Source organism: Taudactylus pleione, unplaced genomic scaffold (assembly GCF_031769625.1).
Source record: "Taudactylus pleione unplaced genomic scaffold, aTauple2 ptg000170l, whole genome shotgun sequence".
Classification (NCBI taxonomy): domain Eukaryota; kingdom Metazoa; phylum Chordata; class Amphibia; order Anura; family Myobatrachidae; genus Taudactylus; species Taudactylus pleione.
In genome coordinates this window covers 1,203,072-1,224,503 of record NW_028284572.1, presented here as the reverse complement: position 1 = coordinate 1,224,503, position 21,432 = coordinate 1,203,072, and the positions used below count along the sequence as shown (strand labels likewise).

Below are 21,432 nucleotides of genomic sequence, written 5' to 3'. Positions count from 1 at the left end.
TATGGAGAAGATATTGTAGAATGTGCCCTCCCCATCATTTTTTCATAGTGCAGGGTGATATAACAGTATCTACAGATCACAGTTGATCACTAGACCATAACTTCTAAGGACTCCAATCATTGAAATGTGGTGTTCCTATGTGTGCAGGTGCCATTATGGGAGTAATACTACATGAGCATATACTGTATAAGGATGTTTTCCATACCATTTGATCACGACACAATAGCTTCTATGAGGGCCCATTAGTTTAAAGAGGGCACTCACTTCTACAAATGTGGGTACCTCTGAAACAATAGAAGCAAGGATGGGGTTAATATCTGGTAATCACACTGATCACTAAACTTTAACTTACATGGGGGACACCTAGTTTGGAAGAAGAGACTTTCCTCTTTCAAAATAGGGTGCTCCCATCTCCCTAGGTGCCAGGATTGGGGGAGATATAGACACTTTTTTTTATAAAAGTGATGTAATCATGTTCGCAAGTGACAATGGAGATAGACACAGTGTTGTTGTTTATGCAGGTGAGCAATGTTTTGCTACTGCGTGAAAAGTCCAGTAATCCCTTACTGTGCACGCGTAAACCCAAGTGTCCTATTCAATTTGCAATTGCATATGGAATCTCTAACACTTAAGAAAGGATTTCCGGTCCCTTGGAGTATGAGGGTGGAGACTGGGAGGTGACCTAAAGTGATTGCAAAAAGGGGGCATTTCATGGGCCTGTTATGGGAGTATCACAGGCGTGTCTGGCACCTTGTTATGGGAGTATCAGAAGCATGTCTGGGAATGCTACTGCATTCCCAATTGCAAGTCCATAGCTTTAGAGGCTAGAGCATATGGCGATGGTGCAACTGATGTTGGATCAATGTTGGAGTGTTTACATTCTCCATCGCAAATGCACAGACCACTTGAACTGAAAGTGGGCGTAACAATGCTCATACATATTTACTTTTTAATATTCCCACAACTGCTATTGTGAGAGAGGCTGCATTACCAACCTTCTCTGAATCACCCAATGTCACTTGTGCATCTGCTTCCCCAGCTTTCAGCAGCTCCTCACAAGTACTCATTAAGGTGAATTTTTTTTTATTTTAAATGGCCCTCGTCACTGCAGACTACAAATAGGAGCCACCATCCACAATTTTAATGTATTTGCAGATACAGACAATGAACATTTTAAGGGCATAGGTAGTAAATGTAGTAGTAACAGGGAACCAGAGGCAGCAAGCATAGTAAATTCTGTCCATAAAATACAGTATCACTAAAGAAAAGTGATGTATTCATGTAAACTGCTTATTCATATATTTTACGCCTGCTCCTTAAAGAAAAATTCATATGAAAAAATCACAAAAAGAATGAGTGATTATTTCACAAATACTGATTATGTTTTGCCCATCCTCACAAAAGGAAAAATCACAGTTCTCTAGTTCAAATATACATAACATGTTAAGCACAACAAGTCAAAAGTAACGAAAAATAAACTGTCCACCTTCATAAGAACCCTGATCTACATTACAGCAAACTTTATTTTTAATGGTGCAGTTCTGCAATAGTAACAATATAGCAAAAATAAGTTTAGCATCTAAACTTATGCCAGTTTTGGTAATATAATAGCTTTGAACTATTATGTCTGCAACTGTGTATATTCTCTAAAATGCTACTATTTACTTTAACTCTTGGCAAGTGTACAGCTACAACATATTACAAATTCAAAATTATACAAATTCTTCAAAATCAGTATGAAGCTCAGTCTTCAACACAGTACCTTCTCTCAGTGGGGTTATTAATGTAGTAATTGCGCCCGGTGAAATGACCAACAAACAACAAATCCCAAAAATGATAGACAATTAGCATTTTTTTTAAATATATTTATAAATATATATATATATATATATATATATATATATATATATGGGATGGGTGCGGAATTCCGGCGTTCAGTATCCTGGTGTTCAAAATCCCAACGCCAGCATCCCGACACCTTTTGGTTGGCATCCTAACCCTCCCCCACTCCTTACCCCAAACCCTAACTCTCTCTCCCCGGTGCCTAAACCTAACTCCCCCCCTAGTGAATAAACCAAACCTTTCCTTCTCTGCACCCTAAACCTAACCCTCCCTTTTAGTGAAATAGATGTGGGTGCTAAGCGCTCACCTATTGAGTATAAAAATAATGCTATATTTGAATGTGCTGTATCTGAATGTTAAATAAATGAATGTATATAAGAAATCTAAGTGACTCTAATATATGGAAATAAAGTTGTTTAATGTTTGGCAGACACAATGCTCCAATTTTCAACAACTTATGGTTTAAAACAGTCTAAATCCGGGTGTGGTTGTGAGGGAGTTTAGATGGTTCCTTTAGGGTGACTCTGTCCATATTGTGCCAGCGGCAATACGTTTCCCTCCAAACACCTAGTGGTGTTGCATCTTGACTCTGGGTGATCAAGTGTAGAATAGGAATTACTTGGGTGGTGAGTGTGCCCTCTTAGAGGGTTACTCTCCGTATGTTACTTACACACCCTATGTACACTGTGTGTGTGCTAAATATGTATTCCATCTATGATTGTACACATAAGGATGTCAGAGTTCCCTTGTCTGGAGGGTCTCTTAACCGTATGTCACAGATAGCATTACTAAAATGTTCCCAAAGCATTTTTTCCTCCCCCTTAGTGCCTAACCCTCTCCCTCCCCCTAACCCCGCTACTTACCTTCAGGGTTCCGGAGGTCGGGATGCCAGCACAAGAATTCTGACAGGTGTTGGGCACTGGCATTCAGATCATTGGAATCCCATCTGCCAGGATATTATATATATATTAGGGGTATGCACCGGCCACTTTTTGTGTTTTGGTTTTGGATCTGGATCTTTCTTCGTGTTTTGGATCTGGATTGGTTCTGCCAAAACCACCCTTCCGTGTTTTGGGTTCTGGGTTTTGTGTTTTGGATCTATATTTTTTTTTTTAAAAAGCATAAAAACAGCTAATATCACAGAATTTGTGGGTTTTTCTGGTCCTATGCTATTATTAACCTTAATAACCTTAATTTCCACTCATTTCCAGTCTATTCTGAACACCTCACACCTCAAAATAGTGTTTTTATGTCCAAAAGGTTGCACCGAGGTAGCTGGATGACTATAAGAGATACGAGTGGGCAGCACAAACACGTGGCCCATCTAGGAGTGACACTGCAGTGGCAGACAGGATGACAGTTTGAAAAACTAGGCCCCAAACAGTACATAATGCAAAGAAAAAAAATAGGCGCAAGATGGAATTGTCCTTGGGCCCTCTCACCCCACCCTTATGTTGTATAAACAGGACATGCACACTTTAACAAACCAATCATTTCAGAGCAAGGGTCTTCCCACACGACTGCGGCTGAAATGATTGGTTCGTTTGGGCCCCCACAAAACAAGCTGGCAATTAATGTATCCCTGCACAAACTGGCTCTACGGAGGCAAGATGTCGTCCTCATCCTCCTCATCCACCGATTCCTCACCCTTTCAGTGTTGTGTACATCCTCATCCTCAAAGAGTATTAACTCGTCCCCACTGGAATCCACCACCACAGGTCCCACTGTACGTTCTGGAGGCTGATCTCCCTGGAAGAGTTGATAATTCATTTTTATGAACATCATCTTCTCCACATTTTGTGGAAGCTACCTCCTACGCCTTTCGCTGACAAGGTTCCCCGGCTGCACTAAACAATCTTTCAGAGTACCACACATGGAGGGGAGGCAACTCAGGTAAAATAGAGCCAGTTTGTACAGGGGCCTCCAAATTGCCTCTTTTTCCCTGCCAGTACAGGTACGGACTGTCTGACATGCCTACTTGGATGCTGTCACCGATGTAATCCTCCACCATTCTGTCAATGGTGACAGTATCATATGCAGTGACAGTAGACATGTCAGAAATTGTTGCCAGGTCCTTCAGTCCGGACCAGATGTCCAAACTTTTTGTCCTGCCTGCATCACCGCCAGCGGGTTGCTTAGGATACCTAAGTTTTTTCCTGGCAGCCCCCAGTTGCGGGAGAAAATGAAGAAGGAGCTGTTGACGTGTCACGTTCCGCTTCAGCTGACAGTGTTTTCACCAGCAGGTCTTTGCACCTCTGCAGCCTTGTGTCAGGCCGGGAAAGAGAGGACACCACATAGGCTTTAAACCTAGCATTCGAGCACGGTGGCCAAAATGTAGTGGTCCTGATTTCAACAGATTGACCACCCTGGAATCCTGGCAAAGCGAATGAAGGGCTTCATCCACAAGTCCCACATGCCAAGCGGAATCGCTCCGTCTTAGCTCCTCCTTCACTTTCTCAAGCTGCTTCTGCAAAAGCCTGATGAGGGGAATGACCTGACTCAAGCTGGCAGTGTCTGAACTGACTTCACGTGTGGCAAGTTCGAAGGGCTGGAGAACCTTGCACAACACGGAAATCATTCTCCACTGCGCTTGAGTCAGGTGCATACCCTCTCCTTTGCCTATGTCATAGGTGGATGTATAGGCTTGAATGACCTTTTGCTGCTCCTCCATCCTCTGAAGCATATAGAGGGTTGAGTTCCACCGCGTCACAACCTCTTGCTTCAGGTGATGGCGGGGCAGGTTCAAGAGTGTTTGCTGGCGCTCCAGTCTTCGGCACGCAGTCGCTGAATGGCGAAAGTGGCCAGAAATTTTTCAGGCCACCCAAAGCGTCTCCTGCACACCCGTCGCTTTTCAGAAAATTCTGCACCACCAAGTTTATTGTGTGAGCAAAACATGGGATGTGCTGGAATTTGCCCAGATGTAATGCCCACACAATATTGGTGTCATTGTCAGATATCACAAATCCCCAGGAGAGTCTAAGTGGGGTAAGCCACTGGGCGATGATTTCCCTCAGTTTCTCTAAGAGGTTGTCGGTGGTGTGCCTCTTACTGAAACCGGTGATACACAGCGTGGCCTGCCTTGGAACGAGCTGGCGTTTCTGAGATGCTGCTACTGGTGACGCTGCTGTTGTTGCTGCATAAGGTGATACATCTACCCAGTGGGCTGTCACAATCATATAGTCCTTAGTCTGCCCTGTTCCACTTGTCCACATGTCCATGGTTAAGTGGACATCGGTTACAACCGCATTTTGTCAGGACACTGAGGACACTTTTTCTGACATTTCTGTACAGTCTCGGTATCGCCTGCCTAGTGAAGTGAAATCTAGATGGGATTTGGAACCGGGGATACACTACCTCCATCAATTGTCTAAATCCCACTGCACTAATGGCAGATACCGGACGCTCGTCTAACACCAACATATCAGTCAAGGCCTCAGTTATACGTTTTGCTTCAGGATGACTGCTGTAATACTTCATCCTCCTCGCTAAGGACTGTTGGAGGGTCAATTGTTTAGTAAAAGTAGTGGTGTTCCTACTTCCTCTCTGGGATGATTAACGACTCCCAGCAGCAGCAACAGCAGCAGCGGCAGCAGTAGGCGTAGCAATGCAGGATCCTCCGGAGGAATCCCGGATAGAAGAGTCAGTCATGCCAGTGACATGGCCTGCAGGACTACTTCCGATCCTGACTAAGGAGGAAATTGATGAGGAAGGAGTTGACGGTGTGGTTTGCAGGCGCTTGGATACAACAGGACAATGGGATTTAGGTGTCCCTGGACTGCTTACGGTCTTAGCCAAACTTTCTGAACTTGACAGTAACTTTTTATGAACGCGCTGCAGGTGCCATATAAGGGAGGATGTTCCTAGGTGGTTAACATCCCTACCCCTACTTATTTCACCTTTACATATGGTACATATGGCAAGACAGTTGTTGTCCGGATTTGGATAGAAATATTGCCAGACCAAAGAGGTGGAATGTTTGGTCTTCTGCCCAGGCATGACCGTGATGGGCTTTTTCATCCCACGGACAACAACTGTCTCCCCCGGAGCCTGATTTAAACAAACCACATCACCATCAGAATCCTCCTCGCCAACTTTCTCCTCAGCGCCAGCTACACCAGTATCCTCATCCTGTTGTACTTCAACAGTGACATCTTCAATTTGCATATCAGCAAGTGGACTGTGGGTGCTCCTTTCAGCACTTGCAGGGGGCGTGCAAATGGTGGAAAGAGCCACCTCTTCGCGTCCAGTGCTGGGAAAGTCAGGCATCGCAACCGCCATCACACTTGGACTCTCCTTGGGGATTTGTGATATCTTCTTAGAACGCACAGTTCTTTCCTGTGCTTTTGCCAGCTTAACTCGTTTGATTTTTTTAGCGGGAGGAGGGTCATGTGAAGCTGAACCACTAGTCATGAACTTATGGAAAGACCTTACCCGTTCCTTGCCACTCCGTGTCGTAAATGGCATATTGGCAAGTTTAAGTTTCTCTTCAGATGATTTAAATGTTTTTTTTAAGGTCATTTTCCTGAACTTTGTCATTTGGGATGGTATGTGCCCTCTACTATGACATTGGGCATCGGCCTTGGCAGACGACGTTGATGGCATGTTATCATCTATGTCATGACTAGTGGCAGCAGCTTCAGCACTAGGAGGAAGTGGTTCTTGATCTTTCCCTATTTTATTTTTATCGGAGAAAGTTTGGTCCTCCATTTATGTTATATTGATATATACGTGCGGCTAAGGCGCACACAAACACAGAAAATATTTTTTTCTTTTTGTTGGAGATTAGTGCACTTTGTGGGTTACAGCACCCTTTAAGAAATGAGCCAGCTGGCTCTTTACTTATGGGACACAGGCGCACGCTTGGCGCTGCTCCTTTGTTGATGCACGTGCAGCCACAGTGCCCACAATTCACAAACAGAAAATATTTTTTTATTTTCTTTGGAGTGCACTTTGGGGGTTACAGCACCCTTTAATGGTCAAGCCAGCCGGCCCTTTACCTATGACACAGGCGCATGCTTGGCACTACTTTGTTGATGCACGTGCGGCTACTGCTCACACAATTCACAAACACACAAAAATATATATATTTTTTTTTTTTGGAGTGCCCTTTGGGGGTTACAGCACCCTTTAATGGTCAAACCAGCCGGCCCTTTACCTATGGGACACAGGCGCACGCTTGGCGCTGCTCCTTTGTTGATGCACGTACAGCCACAGTGCACACAATTCACAAACACAGAAAATATTTTTTATTTTGTTTGGAGTGCCCTTTGGGGGTTACAGCACCCTTTAACAGACAATCCAGCTGGCCCTTTACTTATGAGACACAGGCGCACGCTTGGCGCTGCTCCTTTGTTGATGCACATGCAGCCACAGTGCACACAATTCACAAACACAGAAGATATTTTTTTATTTTGCTTGGAGTGCCCTTTAGGGGTTACAGCACCCTTTAACAGACAAGCAAGCCGGCCCTTTACTTATGACACAGGCGCACGTTGTTGATGCACGTGCGGCTACTGCGCACACAATTCACAAACACAAAAAAATATATATTTTTATTTTGTTTGGAGTGCACTTTGGGGGTCACAGCACCCTTTAGTGGTCAAGCCAGCCGGCCCTTTACCTATGGGACACAGGCGCACGCTTGGCGCTGCTCCTTTGTTGATGCACGTGCAGCCACAGTGCACACAATTCACAAACACAGAAAATATTTTTTTATTTTGTTTGGAGTGCCCTTTGGGGGTTACAGCACCCTTTAACAGACAAGCCAGCCGGCCCTTTACTTATGACACAGGCGCACGCTTGGCACTACTTTGTTGATGCAGGTGCGGCTACTGCGCACACAATTCACAAACACAAAAATATATTTTTTTTTATTTTTTTTGGAGTGCACTTTGGGGGTTACAGCACCCTTTAATGGTCAAGCCTGCCGGCCCTTTACCTATGACACAGGCGCACATTTGGCACTACTTTGTTGTTGCACGTGCGGCTACTGCGCACACAGTTCACAAACACAAAAAAATATATATTTTTATTTTGTTTGGAGTGCCCTTTGGGGGTTACAGCACCCTTAAATGGTCAAGCCAGCCGGCCCTTTACTTATGACACAGGCGCACGCTTGGCACTACTTTGTTGATGCATGTGCGGCTACTTCGCACACAATTCACGAACACAGAAAAAATATTTATTTTTTTTGCACTAGGGAGGAGCACCCCTGATGGACAGAGCACCCCCTGGACAACACTACAGCACCCCTTTAGGACTGGTACACTGCACAGGACTTTGGAGTAGACACAGGCCCTATGGACAACTGACTGCACAACACAGTCCAGCCAGCCCCTATGGACTTTGGAGGAGTGGACACAGCCCTTAACAGCAGCACAGCACAACACAGCCAGCCCCTATGGACTTTGGAGGAGTGGACACAGCCCCTATGGACAACAGCAGCACACCACAACACAGCCAGCCCCTATGGACTTTGGAGGAGTGGACACAGCCCCTATGGAGAACAATTTCTGACATGTCTACTGTCACTGCATATGATACTGTCACCATTGACAGAATGGTGGAGGATTACATCGGTGACAGCATCCAAGTAGGCATGTCAGACAGTCCCTACCTGTACTGGCAGGAAAAAGAGGCAATTTGGAGGCCCCTGTACAAACTGGCTCTATTTTACCTGAGTTGTCCCCCCTCCAGTGTGTACTCCGAAAGAGTGTTTAGTGCAGCCGGGAACCTTGTCAGCGAAAGGTGTAGGAGGTTGCTTCCATAAAATGTGGAGAAGATGATGTTCATAAAAATTAATTATCAACCGGTGGTGGTGGATTCCAGCGGGGACAAGTTAATACTCTGTGAGGATGAGGATGTACACAACTGAAGAGGGTGAGGAATCGGTGGATGAGGAGGATGAGGATGACATCTTGCCTCCGTAGAGCCAGTTTGTGCAGGGACAGATTAATTGCCAGTTTGTTTTGTGGGGACCCAAACGAACCAACCATTTCAACCACAGTCGTGTGGAAGACCCTGGTGCTGAAATGATTGGTTTGTTAAAGTGTGCATGTCCTGTTTATACAACATAAGGGTGGGTGGGAGGGCCCAAGGACAATTCCATCTTGCACCTCTTTTTTTTCTTTGCATTATGTACTGTTTGGGGCCTAGTTTTTCAAACTGTCATCCTGTCTGCCACTGCAGTGTCACTCCTAGATGGGCCACGTGTTTGTGCCGCCCACTCGTATCTCTTAGCATAGTCATCCAGCTACCTCGGTGCAACCTTTTGGACATAAAAACACTATTGTGAGGTGTGAGGTGTTCAGAATAGACTGGAAATGAGTGGAAATTAAGGTTAGTGAGGTTAATAATAGCATAGGACCAGAAAAACCCACACATTTTGTGATTTTAGCTGTTTTTATGCTTTTTAAAAAATACAGATCCAAAACACAAAACCCAGAACCCAAAACATGGAAGGGTGGTTTTGGCAAAACCAATCCAGATCCAAAACACAAAGAAAGATCCAGATCCAAAACCAAAACACAAAACACGAAAAGTGGCCGGTGCACACCCCTAATATATATATATCTGTAAATAACACTGACAAATATATATGTAAAAGTTGCAGAATGACAAATTCCCATACTATCAAAAGATTTTTTGATACCACAAATACCTACTTCCTTAAGTGTACTTTGATAATGTGCATCTTTCATGATGTATTTTCACAAATATATATATATATTTTCTTTTTTAAAATACATTTGTTTATTTTTTCTCCAATACAGTTTATGGCAATATGATTTGCAAATGACTACAGCTTAGGATATGACCATGATGCAAGAATTCAGTTTGTTCTCATCAATCATGTATATCTTGCCCCAGGAAAACTATACTCTTGATTCTAATGACCCTTGCATAATTGTTTTAGGCTTATTTAGTATTTATTTACCATTGGTGGTCATATTCCTTTGTTCATTCGAACTGTATTACAGTATGCCAGTTGTCTTTCTTTGTTATCTACAACATATACTGTATGTTTCCAAGAACTAATATTGCGACTACCTGGATCAGAGAATAAACATAGGTCAGGTAATCTTACTGGCAAGCAAATCATACTTCAACTAACATGAAGTGAATTTGGTCTAAAAAGCTGTCTATGCAACTGAAAATAACCAACAGCACTTTCTAGTTATTACTACATGGACCCTCTCGCTAAACTTTAGTTTATAACTTGTCTGATACTGTGTGCTGCCTTGTATTTGCTGGCTACCTTTTACAATCCCTTGCACCATTTCTCATGTTTTATATGTCTTCTAATCCCCTGATCTATGCTGTTAAATAATTAAAGTTATGCTGGAACTTTTGTTTCCAATCATGTCTGTTTTTGAATATTTTTCTGAAATAATGTGTTAAGAATAAACTATATTTAAGCATATTATATCCTAATATGGTTGTCATTTGTCACAAATAGGATGCATAACTTTCTGTGAATACTCATCAATGGCATATTGTTTACCCCACAAGGAAATATTATATACATACCTGTAGAGTTGAAGATGTTTTTTCCATGTTACCCCAACTAAGTACCCAAACTTGATCATGTGATTTATCATAATGTAGTTTCACGGGCATAGGATCTGTGTTTACTGCCTAAAAAAACAAAATACAAATTTAGGTTTCAAACAATAAAATACAATTACAGAATAATTACACGAGGAAAACTAGAATTGTACACAGGCAGTAATTCATTAATGTCTTAAATAATAGCTGATGCTTATATAATACACCAGCAGTAGGTTTGAAATGCTGCCTAATATGATTAATATTTTTTTATTTCTTGTATCAACAAGTGAATATACAGTGTGCAAAAAGATATTAAATAAAACAGAATGCCAAAATGTCACTGGTTTAGAAGTATGGGCTCTAGCAAACTCTGGTCTTATTGGTTTGTATTTAATGTTGGTAAGTGGCTATTTTCTTGTAAATTTTGACATAAATAAAAATTATTGAAAATATTGTATAAAATCACCTTCAGGCAAAGTGTATAAGGTGTATATGAAACATAAATGGATTTAATGTACTGTATATACACATTTGTCTGAGCCACCAAATTATTGAATATATTGTGTAAAATTACCTGCAGGCTGTGTGTATAAGGTGTATATAAAACATAAATGCATTCTGTGATTAGATTGGGGTCTCATTCCTGAGATATCTCATTATTTTGTGCAAATATTCCAAAATACGGAATATTCCGATATCCAAAATACCCCTGGTCCCAAGCATTTTGGATATGGGAGACTTAACTTGTATTATAGCAGAATTGACTCCTCGTGTGCGCTGTTACTTGGACTTCAATGTAACTTTTAAATGAACAGTGACTTTGAGACACTTATTTTCTACTAGGCTTGTCTCTCGCACAACTTTTGCTTTCACCCCCTTCCTGATAAGATTTTCAGTTTGGTCTCTTAAAAACATTTTAGAATAATTCCTGACAGTTTATTTATTCATTTTATTTTATGTGTTTCTATAATACTTTCTTTGGTAAGGTTACTTGCAAAATGTCTCTCTTTCAAACTTCTTTATCTACACTAATATAATAAAAATGTTGTGTCTGTCTGTTTGTTCCAAGGTGGTGGAAAAAACAACTTAACCGATTTTCATGAAAACTACATACATTTTTAGTGGAAACTCCTAGAAATAATTTGCACTTTGTTTCATATCCATCCATCAAGGTAAAGCTGAGCAATAACAAAAAGCAATATTTATTGGCATCATTGATGCAAGGCATTGGTGTGGCACCATGTTCGCGGCCAGTTAGGGGTGGAAGGAGAGGTGCTTTGGGCCCGTGTTCACTTGAATAGGATAGGCTGCATTATAGTCTGTGCACACACACAGTGACATTGGTAGGGAAAGGTGCTGCTGCCACCAGTCTGTATGTGGGCCACTCCTGCATCAGGGCCCCTATGCAAAGCAATATAACTAGAATACCTCAAATTAAAAAAAAGTCAGAAGCGATTACATTGTGGGCAAAGCCGCGAGCAACAGCTGGTTTGTTTTATGTAGAACACTATCAGTAAAAGTTAGAGATATGATTATTAGTTATAATGTTCTCATTTATTTATTTTAAATAATATAAAATAAATGTAGCTTTAAAATACTAAACAGCAGTAAGTTTTCATTAGAATTTAACACATTAGCATAACAAATGGTAAAATAATAAAATAATTTTCATGAGGAAAGCATTCTGCAGTGGAAATGAAACAAGATTAGATGGTAACAGTTTTAGGGGAAATGTAAGGGAGAATAATTTCACTGGAAACATTGTAGTTACAGTAGGCTAAAGTACTGTAGGTGGAATATCTTTACTAAAAGGTGAGATAGGCTGATATGGCAGGGGCATTTAAGCATGCTTGGGATCCAAATAAGAACATTTAGTTCCTTAAATTTTAAGGAATAAAAATGGGTAGGCTAGAGAGATCACATGGTCCTTATCGACCATCAAATTCTATGTGGGAGATTTATCAAATCTTGGAGAGAGATAAAGTGTAGACGTTGCCCATATCAACCAATCAGCTTCTAACTGTCATTTTACTGGCTGTGCTAGAAAAATTACAGAGACTGATTCGTTGCTATAAACAACTCCTCCACTTTATTTCTCCAAGTTACTTATAATCTACTTTATGACACAGTCTGATTATTTTGTAGATTTGGCTCGGGACCCCTGGGTCTGGCCGACATGCTTCTGAAACGAGATGGTTTGATACAGCTCTGGCTCATGAGCAAACAGGACGCTAGACACTATTGCAAGTGTAGGAACCACAGACTTGTGATGTGTAAGGATGTTAAACTGGAACCAGGGTGATTACCCAGGTAACTGGGCACTACCTCACCTAGTGACGCAGGCCTACTACACCAGAAACATGCTCCAACCACAAGGGTGACCCCGGAACTCAGAATAGCATAGTACTGGTAGATAGGAGCTCAGAACAAGAATCAGAGTCTTATGTACACAAGATACAACTTGAGAAAGCTGTAACCCTGGAACAACTCTGATGCAAGACCTGGAACTGGAACCAGTGCAGAACTCAGAAACTGAATGTTAGGAAAAGTAATACAGTCTCTGAACACCTAAGTGCACAGACTGTATACCTCACACTGAACCACAGCCATGGAACCAGCACCCTTCTCTAAACCAGCCCAAGACAACAGCATGCAGTGTAGGGAAACCAATACCACTAGCAGGGTAGTATACTATATACCTGGATAACTACTGAGCACAGAATAGAACAGAACAACAAGCAATGTCCCAGAGGTATGATGGCATAAATTGAGTATGTAATGAGTTCACAGGTAAATAGTAGAGTATACTTGGAGACTGGAGTGCAATGGAAAGGATGACTTGTATGCAGTATGGGAACTGCAGACCTGGCAGGTAACGGAGCACTGCGGTGGAACTGCAGACACAACGGCAGGTGAGTAATGAATCTGTGCACAGTATGGAAACTGCAGCACTGACAGGATAGGAATACAGTGGTAGATGGACTCAGCAGATCAGTGTGAATGCTGTGATGCCGGTCTGTAGCAGCTTGAACACAGGTAAAGCTGACAGGTGAGCGATATTCAGCGAAGGAAGGTAACTTGTTGTAATTGATAAGGCAATGAAGAAGTCATGGAGGACATGATACAGAATACAGAGAACTCCTGGAGCCTTGAACTATCTGGGTATGAACTCATTGTTCAGGTAATGGGTTGCACACAGGAACTGGTTTAAGTAGGGAGTGGTCTCTAGCCATTGGACTAGCAGATCAGGTGAGTGAACAGGTGCAGCAATTAATCACAGGGAGATGTCCCTGTGATGTTTCAAAAATTCATGAATGAAAGTCTGCACCTGTCAGCAATGCTAAGACCCACATTTGTGACAGTAGCCCCCCCCTTCACGAGTGGCCACCGCACACTCAGGACCAGGCTTAACATAGTGCCAAAGATTTTTTTTTTTAAAGTCTGAAGTGTGAACATCAGAAGCTATAACCCATCCATGACAGGACATCATCTTACAGTTCTGATGAAGATGAACTGGATTATTCAACTTTCTTCTATAGAGAAAACATCTTCATATAATGGAGAATGGTGGAAATCAAGAGTGAAAACATAACACCTTTAAAGGATGGTCTAGTGTCTGCCTTTGAATCATAGTCAGACTATTGGAGAAGCACAAGAAAGTGTAACCTATTTTTTGTTCCTTGCACACCTGACTTTGATTTTAGAACAACTTTCTCTTGGATAGCTCGAAAGTTACTGATATATTTATCTAGGATTTGACATCTGATGAACACTTAGGAGGCAAATTGAGAGATTTGGATAGTTGCGATTGGTAAGGTTCCAAAGCAACTTTCGCTGCACTGCTTCACAAAAGGATGAAAGGTCATGAAGTACTAGTTCTTCATTTTCCAAGAGTGAATTAGCCAACTCCAACGCCTTACCCCAGAAGATTAGGATAAGGAACTTCACCTCACGAGTTGAATTGGCAGGAAGTACTGACTGATATCTTCTGAAACAGAGGTAGACTTTAGCTTATTAAATCATGGAATTGATACAGATTCCCATCAAAATTATTGGAAATGGGGTATTAACTGAACCAGACTGGGTATAAGACTTGACTGAGTGAATAATCCCATGTGGCCCTTCTGGGGTTGGAGCTGCTGATGCACTTCTTAGAACTGGAAGCAGGTTTGAAGCAGCTGGAAGCAGATACTTGATCTGGATTGGAACCAGGGATGGTAAAGGCTGAAAAAGCATCACTCAAATGGAAAACTGAATTGATAGTATGATCGGAATCTGATGAACAGGAGTTCACTTTAGGATACTTGGAGCTCTTTCCTGGGGCAGAACACTTGAAGCCCCCACCTGAAAGTATAAAGATATTAGAAGCCCCCTCCTGAGGCAGGACACTTGAAGTCCCCCAGGGGCAACAAGTTGGAGACCTCTCCTGGGGTTTGGACACTGGAGACCCCTAATGGCTGTTTTGAAACAGCCATGAATGAAATTCTGCACCTGTCAGCAATGCTAAGACCCAGATTTGTGACACTTTTTATGTTGCTTAGACTTTCAATATGTTGTTTGGAAATTATGTATGATAGCTATGCAATTGACTCTGTTTAACAATTAATTTCCACATAATAATGTGCTGTGTTTAAAGAGGTTATTTCAGTAAATGTATTTCTGAACAGCAACAAAAAGAATATATCTTTGGTATATAAGCAAGGTGCATTTCACAAATACAATATAGTACAAAGTTTTACCAAATTTACTTTCTTACAACAAATTAAAGAAATCATTTTGAATGAGTGATGTTTAAAGCAATCTTTTCATCATATTTTAATAATAAATATTAAGATACTGACATGATTCTTCATCTATAACTTGCAATAAATAATATTTGTTTGTAATAAAGTACTTTGTAAAGATTACAATCTACATACAAAATATAAATGAATGGAATGGATAGGTAAAACTAAATAAGGATGATAATAAACTAGTGCCACATTTTCTATATTCCTTTATTGTATTTTATTTCTTGTTTGTCAAGGAAGGTACCAGCTGGCTAATTAAGTACAGCTAATTTAAACTAATGATATAGATCCTCAGGATAATGCACTAATGACTAGTTGAGATTGCTGATGACACATAAGAGCACTCTTGGGCTGTTTCAACAAGCCTTTCTTACATCCCAGCTGAACCAGCGTTCCTCTTCACCGCAAAAATAGAGCAGTTGTTTATCCTAGCATTGCTTTATAGAAAGCTCGGACACCTGCAACCAGTGAATTAGTTAATTAGAAGGACAGACCATTACTCATAGTTATATTATTATGCAAGTGTGGGTATGGGGTTTATCTTAGATCTAGATTTTTTAATAATTCTCCTAGTGCTTTGTGATAATTTCATATATACAGTATGATGAACGAGTACTCCCTCCTATAGTCACTGTGAGAAGTGCTAGGGAGCAAAATATTTATGATGGTAATTTTGTGGGTAGAGTGAGGAAAGACAGACTCATTTTTAAATGTTTTTAAAAATTAAATTTGGTATAATATTCAGAATAATTTCTTACCTAGAAGGCACCAAGAATTCTGCATCCAACATGCATAAAACCCCAATTAGATAGATAGATAGATAGATAGATAGATAGATAGATAGATAGATAAGATACTGTAGATAGATAGATAATTTGGATCATAATGCCAAAAATACTTAAGGATATTTAAAAAACAACCCATAGTTTCAAGCACTCTACTTTCCATTACTCATGTTGATCAAATATTCAGCAGTTTTTCTTAGTTATTTTCACTTTTTCCTTTCCTGATTTTTCTGGTTTTCCAACATTCTGGATAATAGATTTCTGGATGAAATTTCCCACTAAAATATATTTACACAAAGTGCCAAAGGCAAATAAAATCCGGGAATGCATAAAATTGGTAATATAAAGGTAATTAATTAGACCACATCTTGAATATGAGATACAGCTCTATCACACTGTAAGGAGACAGGAGAGCTAGAGTGGGTTCAGACACGGGGCAAAATCATTGATAAAGCAAATGGTAATGGTAAGAGTTAAATTATAGAGGTTAGTTAAAAAAAAAGCTAGTATTGTTTGCTTTGGGAAAAAGGTGCCTTGCAGATCACTTAATGCAAGTGACATAAAAATATATAGAAGATCAATATGTAAGATTTGTCTAACAAACTTTTGGTACCAAGAACCATGCAAATGGATCATCTATTGTGCAAGGAATAATAAAAGATTCACCAGGAGCAAAGGAAAGGATTCTTTACAGTAAGGAGGGCTAAACTGTTAAATTCCTTACCACATTAGTGTCATGGCTGCTTGAATGATTGTTGAATTCTGTACTATTAACTGGTGGCTAACGCAGTAGTGTTTTTTGCCAGGCACCTCCACAAGGAGGTTTAGTTTGCATCGCACCCAGTAAGCAGGTCTTGGCCCTCTACCCAGTATCTAGTGTAATAGGATTATAATAACATAGACCAGTGATGAATGAAACATAGATGAATCTGATAGAATGGTCAGGAATAGCCAAAGGTCAGAAGCAAAAGAACTTATTGAAGCTACAAAATCAGCAGAAAATTAAATCATGAACTGAAGTAGGATGCTGAAATGCTGTAGTTAGGGTGAATTCCAGCCGACTGTCAGGCAATATTCCAAGCCGATTGCAAGGTAAGGTCCCGCTGTCCCCCCTCTTCACCAATGTGTTTCAACCCAAAAGGTCTTTTTCAGGACCATCTGGGTCCCCCGGGAACAGAACATCTCTTCAGCTTACAACAGGCTTGTTGTCTACCTGATTCTGGTATGAGTCCACCTTCACCCAAGCAGGTGTATTTACATGTATTTGCTCTGTTTTTAAATACCCAATCTTTTGTAAGCACGGGCAAACTTTTTCCAATATTGTGCTGATAAATGTAAATGTATTTTATATGAATAGATGATACATGCTATAACAGAAGAAATTGGAGCATTCTACTTATTTGTTGCCACCTTTCATAAATTTTTATCCTAAGGAAAAAATATGTAGATGTAAGGTTTTGATAGATGACAAATAGAAGACAAATAATCAGAACAATCTGCACTAGACTATCTTTGTCTTTTGTCTTTTATGTGTTGTGAGTTTCAGCATACTATCATTACCACTAGTAGGGGAGAAATAAGATCCTTCCCTAATAAGTAGGGGTGTGCACCGGCCACTTTTCGTGTTTTGTGTTTTGGTTTTGGATCTGGATCTTTCTTTGTGTTTTGGATCTGGATTGGTTTTGCCAAAACCACCATTCCGTGTTTTGGGTTCTGAGTTTTGTGTTTTGGATCTGTATTTTTTTTTTAAAAAAGCATAAAAACAGCTAAAATCACAGAATTTGTGTGTTTTTCTGCTCCTATGCTATTATTAACCTCAATAACCTTAATTTCCACTCATTTCCAGTCTATTCTGAACACCTCACACCTCACAATAGTGTTTTTATATCCAAAGGTTGCACCGAGGTAGCTGGATGACTATGCTAAGAGATACGAGTGGGCGGCACAAACACGTGGTCCATCTAGGAGTGACACTGCAGTGGCAGACAGGATGGCAGTTTGAAAAACTAGGCCCCAAACAGTACATAATGCAAAGAAAAAAAAGAGGTGCAAGATGGAATTGTCCTTGGGCCCTCCCACCCACCCTTATGTTGTATAAACAGGACATGCACACTTTAACAAACCAATCATTTCAGCGCCAGGGTCTGCCACATGACTGTGGCTGAAATGATTGGTTCGTTTGGGCCCCCACAAAACAAGCTGGCAATTAATCTGTCCCTGCACAAACTGGCTCTACGGAGACAAGATGTCGTCCTCATCCTCCTCATCTACCGATTCCTCACCCTCTTCAGTGTTGTGTACATCCACATCCTCACAGAGTATTAACACGTTCCTGCTGGAATCCACAACCACAGGTCCCTCTGTACGTTCTGGAGGCTGGTCTCCCTGGAAGAGTTGATAATTCATTTTATGAACATCATCTTCTCCACATTTTGTGGAAGCAACCTCCTACGCCTTTCACTGACAAGGTTCCCGGCTGCACTAAGCACTCTTTCGGAGTACACACTGGAGGGGGGACAACTCAGATAAAATAGAGCCAGTTTGTACAGGGACCTCCAAATTGCTTCTTTTTCCTGCCAGTACAGGTACGGACTGTCTGACATGCCTACTTGGATGCTGTCACCGATGTAATCCTTTAACAGACAGACGCACGCTTGTCGCTGCTGCTTTAAGGATGCAGGTGCGGCTACAGCCCACACATTTCACAAAGACAGAAAAAAAAAGAAGAATTTTTTTATTGTTTGTGGAGCGCACTTTGAGGGTTACACCACCCTTTAGCAGACAGACGCACGCTTGTCGCTGCTGCTTTGAGGACAGTATCATATGCAGTGACAGTAGACTTGTCAGAAATTGTTGGCACGTCCTTCAGTCCGGACCAGATGTCCAAACCGGCCCTTGACTTATGACACAGGTGCACGCTTGGCACTACTTTGTTGATGCATGTGCGGCTACTGCGCACACAATTCTCAAACACAGAAAATATTTTTTTATTTGGTTTGGACTGGAGTGTACTTTGGGGGTTACAGCACCCTTTAATGGTCAAGCCAGCCGGCCCTTTACTTATGACACAGGCGCACGCTTGGCACTACTTTGTTGATTCACGTGCGGCTACTGCGCACACAATTCACAAACACAGAAAATATTTTGTTATTTGGTTTGGAGTGTACTTTGGGGGTTACAGCACCCTTTAACGGTCAAGCCAGCCGGCTCTTTACTTATGACACAGGCGCACGCTTGGCACTACTTTGTTGATGCACGTGCGGCTACTGCGCACACAATTCACAAACACAGAAAATATTTTTTTATTTGGTTTGGACTGGAGTGTACTTTGGGGGTTACAGCACCCTTTAACGGTCAAGCCAGCCGGCCCTTTACTTATGACACAGGCGCACGCTTGGCACTACTTTGTTGATGCACGTGCGGCTACTGCGCACACAATTCACAAACACAGAAAATATTTTTTTATTTGGTTTGGACTGGAGTGTACTTTGGGGGTTACAGCACCCTTTAACGGTCAAGCCAGCCGGCCCTTTACTTATGACACAGGCGCACGCTTGGCACTACTTTGTTGATGCACGTGCGGCTACTGCGCACACAATTCACAAACACAGAAAATATTTTGTTATTTGGTTTGGAGTGTACTTTGGGGGTTACAGCACCCTTTAACAGTCAAGCCAGCCGGCCCTTTACTTATGACACAGGCACACGCTTGGCACTACTTTGTTGATGCACATGCGGCTACTGCGCACACAATTCACAAACACAGAAAATAATTTTTTTTTTTTAGCACTTGGGGGGAGCACCCCTGACGGATAGAGCACCCCCTGGACAACACTACAGCACCCCTTTAGGACTGGGACACTGCACAGGACTTTGGAGTGGACACAGCCCCTAGGACAACTGACTGCACAACACAGTCCAGCCAGCCCCTATGGACTTTGAAGTAGTGGACACAGCCCCTATTAACAGCAGCACAGCACAACACAGCCAGCCCCTATGGACTTTGAAGTAGTGGACACAGCCCCTATGGACAACAGCAGCACAGCGCAGCACAGCACAGCATAACACTACTCTGCACTACACTACACTACACTACACAGCCCAGCCAGCCCTAACTCCCGCCCTCCCTCTTCACTGTCCACAGCCGAGTGAGAAAATGGCGCCGACGCGGGTACCTTATATAGGATCCAAAACCCGCGAGACTCGGAAGGCGGGATGATGACGTTTTGCCTCGATTTCAGAATCCGAGTCAGGCGGGAAAAGTCGAGCCTGACTCGGATCTGCCTCGGATCGGGGGGGCTCGGGGGGGTTCGGATTTCAGAAATCCGAACCCGCTCACCCCTACTAATAAGATAAGTTTTCTTATAAACATATGCTTATGTGGTTGTATTAGAGGCACTCTGGTGTGATCCTCCTCAAAATGTTTAGTCAATTTAAGGAAAAGTCAATTTAAGGAAATAAGTGTCTCTGATGTAAAATTATCAAACATAAATAAATGAGATGCATTTCTTACTAGAACTGGTACTTATACCAATATTAGGGAATATATTAGATGTCTTACTTAGAAGAAAAGGTATCTGTAACAATAATTGGTACCAGACATTATAGTGATATTTGTTTCATCTATTTGCCATTTTTGATAAATTGGAAATGGTCACAGCAGGAGTTTTGTAATGTCTTCTCGCTAACTTTTTTTCAAATGTATAATATTACTATGTATGTATGTATTTATCCATGCATTTTTTTTTTAATTAATTGGATAAATATCTTTATAAACAGTGAAACATTCAGACCTAATTAATTATAAAGACATTTAGTTAGGAACAGTGACTTTTGTAGATTATAATTGGTATTAAGGTTTGTGGATGCTCAAATTCTTCTTCTTTAATATTGATTAGCAACAATTAGGCTCTTGCAGGCCTCAGGAAGAGATAAGGGAACTGATTTGGATAATTTAGAAATGTGGATCACTTTTAGAGATTTGGGGCCAAATGTAATAGGGTGAGAGTTTACAAAATGTGAGAGTTTAGCAGTAAACTTTAAAATCGTGAGAGTTTTTTTAATGTAAAAAACATGTGAGTTTGCATGTTCTTGGGCTATTACATTGGCCAAGTTTAAAAAGTGTGAGAGTTTACTGATAAACTCTCATATTTTCAAAACTCACACCCTATTACATTTGGCCCCAGGTCTTAGTAAAAGCATTTGGAAATCAGCCCTGATTCTCCAAAAACACGTGAAATAATAATGCCCACTGGAGAATAAGGCAAATGTATTACATGGAACATAACAATACAAAATTGCATATGTGTTTATAAATTATTCACCAAAACAGCCTCCTCTGGAAAAAAAATGTTTAATGAGGCTCCGATTCCCATGAGCTTGTCTCCGACATACTGAGAAGAGCAGAGTGAGTGCCTCTGGAGCTGTCGGCACAGCACATATACTGTAAATAGCCAATGTGCCGG

General features: G+C 41.4%; 1 protein-coding gene across 2 annotated transcripts in view; it reads right to left on the bottom strand.

The window, feature by feature from the left end:
• Window positions 1-21,432, bottom strand: part of FSTL5 (follistatin like 5) — a 658,814-nt gene that overhangs the window by 33,960 nt on the left and 603,422 nt on the right. For both annotated transcript variants that reach the window (XM_088475339.1, XM_088475340.1), the window contains one exon: window positions 10,372-10,479. In XM_088475339.1, the coding sequence (XP_088331465.1) occupies window positions 10,372-10,479 (108 nt within the window). The remainder of the gene's footprint in view (window positions 1-10,371; window positions 10,480-21,432) is intronic.